The following is a 5,123-nucleotide window of genomic DNA, read 5'->3' as shown; positions in this document are numbered from 1 at the left end:
GAGCTCGCTGTGCATTTGCTCTGGAAACAACACTCCCAGCTCTGCTGCAGGGCAAAAAAAAAAAAAAAAAAAATTTAAGAGGAAAAAAAAAGGAGTTTTTCTAACATGCAAGGCCCTGGCTCCCACAAGCAGGATTTCTTCCGTGTCCCAGGCAGCGAGCGAATGAGACACAGATGGCCGGACTTGGAACACCTCTGCGCTCGCAACCACAAAATGATCCCCCTCAACCGAGCAGCGAGCGAGCTGCAAACAGCGAGCCCCCAGCGGGGTCTGCTTTACCAGGGAGCCTCTTCTGCTCTCAGCCGAGGGGCCTGCGAGAGGGCGGAGATCCCTGCAGCTGGAGCGATGGCTGCCTGTGCCTGAGGAGCGTTCTGCTGCCCTGTCTGGCTGAGATGCTGCTCTGTGGGACCAGATTTAGAACAGAACAACCCCTCTCCTGCTTTGTCCTCGTACCTGAGCACCTCAAGGCACCTCAGGGACCCGCTGTGGGGAGAGCAGTGAGCAAACAAGCCATCTCTGAAACATGGCTTCTACTGCATCCCATCCAGGCAATTCACTGTGCTCGCCCTGACCCACCACATAACGTGCTTCTGGAGGCACCTCCCAGCCCTTCTCCCCAAATCCACACCCTTGGCAGAGCCCCCCTGAGCTCTCACAGAGCTGGGGGGCCTCAGCCAAGCACCCACCGCCCAGAGGTCCGGGCGGTCACAGGCAGCGGCTCTGCCATTTCGCAGCCCGTGCAACTTTCACAGACCATCTGTGACACCCAAAATAGCAGGCAGGGGCTTTCTGCACGCTATTATTATTTATGATGGCACTGCGGGAGAGCTGGGCCGTGGTCACACGTCGTCCCCGTCCCCCCCCCGGCACTGCAGGGGACACGGGGGACAACTCCTCTCCCCTACCCCGCCCTCCGCCACCCATCGCCGGTCCCTGCTGGAAATGACGGCTCTTCCAATCTGTCAGCAGAGCCACATGAGTAATCACCGGCGACCAACTGCAACCAGCCCGGCCCGACTCAGAACAGCCCTTTTTAGGCAGCAGTCCCATGTCACCGGAGTGCCACCGGCGAGCGGGATGCCAGCAGCCACCCCCGAGCCTGGGAATGGCGCTGGGTGACTCATCTTGTGCTGCCCAACCTTGAAACAGATCCCTGCAGGGATCCAGCTCTCAGAGAGGTCTGGGTAAGGCGATTGGGGGTGGTTGCCATTAGTTTGGGGCCAAGGCACAAACTGGGGGCATCAACCTCTGGCAGGAGGACAGGAGCACGTGCCCAGCGGCAACAACACTTCCAGGCTGCTCCTGCCACCCACCAGTGCTGGGACATAGACCCCTGGGCAGGGGATGGAGGCAGCAGGGGCGTCCCCTGCCACCTGGGGATACCCCATGCCTGGTGCTGTGTGCCCAGCCGGGCTGTGGGCAGGGAGGATGGGGAGGGCAGGGTGTGAAGGCTCAGGGCGTGGCTCACCTGCGCTGGCTGGCCGCTGCGGCAGCCCCGGGGACACCGTGTTCCTCTGCAGCGCCGGCTGCTGCGGCGACAGGAGCCGGGGGTCTGTCAGCGACGAGGTCACCAGGGACTGGGTCACCAGCGAGCTGCCCGGGTTGCTGAACTGCAGCGTGTTTTGGTTGGTCACCGGCACCGTCACGGGCATGGCGAAGTTGGGAGCGGGCACTGCGGACTGAACAGAGAGCGGGGGGTAAAGGGCAGCCGAAACCCAGTCCCTGCAGCACAGCAGCAGCAACACCCACTGCTGATCAAAGGGGGGCAGTCAGGGCCCCCAAACCTCCATCTCACTGCTGGCCTGCACTGCTGTGCTTGAACCCACACTGGCCCTTCAGGGGGATGCACCAGAGCCCAGATTTCACTGGGGAAGAGCAATGGGCTGTCCCCTCGGACACACCAGAGCTCTGCAACCTGCTGTTCTGGCCTCATTTTCAGTTTACCCTCAGTTGTGTTCAGGGCAGCCACAGAGGAGAAGCTGGGAACACCCCAGAGCATGAAGGTGGGCAGCACCCCAATGGTCTGCCCCCACCAGCACCAACAGCAGCTGAGCTCAGCACTACCCCTCACCCCAAGAGCAGCAGGGATTTTACGAGGCTATTCCTCATCCAGAGGGGTGGGAAGAGCCCTCCAGCAGTGGATCTCAGTTTGGACTGGCACTGGTGCTGGAGGCTCAGCACCTGGGATAGACTCGTTCTGCTCCACACAGCCCCCAGGTGACACTGTCATCTATCCTGGCTCCTCTGGGAGCTGCTGGGAGGGAGGAGCTGACCCCAGGGAAGTGGGAGCATCGCTAAAGCCCTATCCTTGGCCGCAGGTCGAGGACCAGCTTCACCTACCAGCGTCCCCGTGGGAGCCAGACCCGCTGCGATTATCCTGGCTGTCTGTCTTATGTCACTGATTTGCTCTTCGTTAACAGGAGCCGGCACCTGCTTAGAGGCTTTAGCCGGGGCTTTGCTAAAGTCCCACTTTAATTTGCTCGTGGATGGAGAGGCAGAGCAGCCCAGCACCGTATGGGACCATGGCAGGACCAGACCCAGGACCCCAGAGGCTGCACTGGTGAGGGCAGAGGGAGTTGAGAATCTCCCCACTGCAGCTGGATGGACGTTGCTGCCCTGTGGCCCCTTCCCCTCCAGAAATCTGCCCTTGGATGGGTGCTGCGCCTTGGAGGCAGAGGGGAGGACGGGAGGAAGGAGTGGGACGGTGCTCACCCACGCCTGGCTGCCAGGAACCCTCCCCACCTGCCTCCCAAGGGCACCCCGTCCTTCAGAGATATCCCGCGGCCGCAGCCAGGCTGCGAGGACGGCGGCTCTGAGCCTGCGCTGCAGCGCTGCTCCCGTTCACAGGGGCAGGGCTCAGCAATCCCCTCACTGCTGGGGACAGCTGGAAGGTGGAGCCCTCCCTCTGCTCAGCCCCAGGAACTCATCCTGCACAGCAGCAGAACCAGAGGAGGAGGAGGAGGAGGAGGAGGAGGAGGAGGAAGGTTTCTTGGGCGTCGCACGAACACCGGAGCAGCAGCGTTGTGTAATAAATCACTGCCAACACGTCTATGGGTGTGCACATTCCCAGGGAGGGAGAGGGAGAGGTAAACCCCCTCTGCAACACAGCACGAGTGACAGAGCCAGGACGTGGATACACCGGCCCGAGAGCCGAGGTTTGCCTTAACCCAGCTCTGTCCCACTGCACCCGCAGACCAGCGTCAGGCTGATGCTGCCCCTGCGTGCAGCAACACACACCCAGGCCACCAGATTCCCCCCGCCCCGGGGAGGGCACAGCTAGTAGGGCCAGTGGTCCAAAATCCGGGGGAGGAGATGCACACGCCAGCCAAACCCCACGGCTTCCACGCTCGTTAGAAGCGAGGGCAAAACACCAGGAGGCAGAAGCCCCGCCGAGGCCTCTCGTTAGCGGGCACGGCCCCGGTTAAGCTGCCCCGTCGGGTTAGTTCTGGTCACACACACCAAACCAACCCAGCAGTTAAAATGGGAAAGCGCTGCCTTCAACCGCACACGCTCCACCTGCTCGGCCCCTCGCTGCCGCCGGGGTTTAGTGGAGAGCCCGATGCTTCGCCCTGACCGGGAGCCGCCCAGCGCCTGAATGCCACCACCCTAAGGGCTTTTGGGCACGGACTGTCCCTTTGGATTGGCACGTGTGGATGATGAGGGCCTGCTGGGAGCACGTACTGAGGCTGAGTGGCCCCTGCTTCCCAAGGGGAAAGCTCAAGTGGCTTTTTGGGTCTATTCTGTGCCAGTGGCAGGGCTTGTGCCAGGTGCCAGCGAGGTGCAGGTCCAGCTGGGGTTGTACACCCACGCCACACAAGCCCTGGGAGGGTGGACACCTGCCCCCCACTAGTGAAACCGAGGAGGATGAGGCAGATCCAAGCCTCACCAGAGCTAATCCTGCCCTGAAACCCACCCACAGGGCTGGGCTTGCTGTCACAGCGAGTAACCATCACCTCCTGCACCCCACTCTCCTCCACTCCTCAGCCCTCCCAGGTCTCAGGGCAGTGCCCCCATCCCCTCCACCCCAAGATGTAGGGGACGGAGGTGCAAATTTTGGGGTCCTTGAGAGGCTCCTGGAGTAACACAGCGCTGAGTCAGCAAAATAAAACCTTGGGGATTTCACAAGACCTAGCTCTCGAGAAAAACCAGAATTTTAACTTGTGGGGGTTTGCAAAGCACAGAAGGACAGATTATTTTGCGTGGGGGTGTGTGTGTCATTTTTGCTGTGCTGCATCCACCCCTGGAAAAGGAGCCTCCCTCCTGCTCCCACAGCATTAATTACGGATGCAGCAACACGGGGCTAATCCCCCCGAAAAGCCGCTGCCTGCATCGACAGTCTCTGCTCCCTTGAACTAACAACTAATTTGAAACATGTCCCCCTCCTCCTCCTGTCTCCTGACACAAATCCCTTTCAGCACTGTCCTGATGCCACCCTGGTGCCGGTGACAGCTCTGGGATCACAGGCTAAAACCTTCTCTGGATTTCTGCCACGGCCACCAGCTGCCCCAAGGGCTCGGTGGATTTGGGGGGAATTAATGTGAAATAGCCCAAAGCAGGCTGAGCCCTGCAGGGATGTGAGGGGTCGGCACCCACCACCAGCTCTCATGAACACTGAACAAAAATCCCTTCTGTGGGGAAAAGAAGGTGGAAAAGGGAGGTCCTAATTCAGTATTTGCAGCAGAGGAAGGAAGAGGGGCAATATCCTCCTACACTGTCCAGACAGAGCTTGGAAAGCTCAGGACACCGGAGCTACCGGGAACCGTTTTCCCAAGGGTGGGAAACAGGAGGGACCCTCAAGGCCCCTGGTGCATCTCACCCGTCAGAGCCGGGTGCATTCGGGGCTGTGGGGGCTGCGGGCATCGGCTCCCAAGGCACGGCACGGCTCCGAAGCAAAGCCATGCAAAATCCACCCCCCCGTCACCTGGAGGCACCGGGGAGGGGACCGGGGCGGGGGGGCTGCAGGCCACCAGCTACTCACTGCGAGCCGGTAACTCTGCATCATTTTATCAAACTCCTCATCAATCTTTTTATATTTCTCTTCCGTCTGCGGGGTCAGCGCAAACACTTCATCCCCTTCCGGGCTCTCGCACTCCCTGTGCTTCTTGTTCAGCGCCTGTTACGTT

The 5,123-nt window shown here is 60.6% G+C and overlaps 1 protein-coding gene across 1 annotated transcript in view; it reads right to left on the bottom strand.

The window, feature by feature from the left end:
- The window catches only part of MEF2D (myocyte enhancer factor 2D), a 34,446-nt gene that overhangs the window by 14,036 nt on the left and 15,287 nt on the right, over positions 1 to 5,123 (bottom strand). Inside the window, exon 4 of the mRNA XM_027907301.1 lies at positions 1,469 to 1,679. Within this exon, the coding sequence (XP_027763102.1) occupies positions 1,469 to 1,679 (211 nt within the window). The remainder of the gene's footprint in view (positions 1 to 1,468; positions 1,680 to 5,123) is intronic.

Source organism: Empidonax traillii, unplaced genomic scaffold (assembly GCF_003031625.1).
Source record: "Empidonax traillii isolate 1590-97213 ecotype Southwest subspecies unplaced genomic scaffold, ASM303162v1 scaffold1436:size109477, whole genome shotgun sequence".
NCBI lineage: Eukaryota > Metazoa > Chordata > Aves > Passeriformes > Tyrannidae > Empidonax > Empidonax traillii.
The sequence above is the reverse complement of the archived record's forward strand: the minus strand, read 5'-3'. Positions and strand labels throughout refer to the sequence as shown.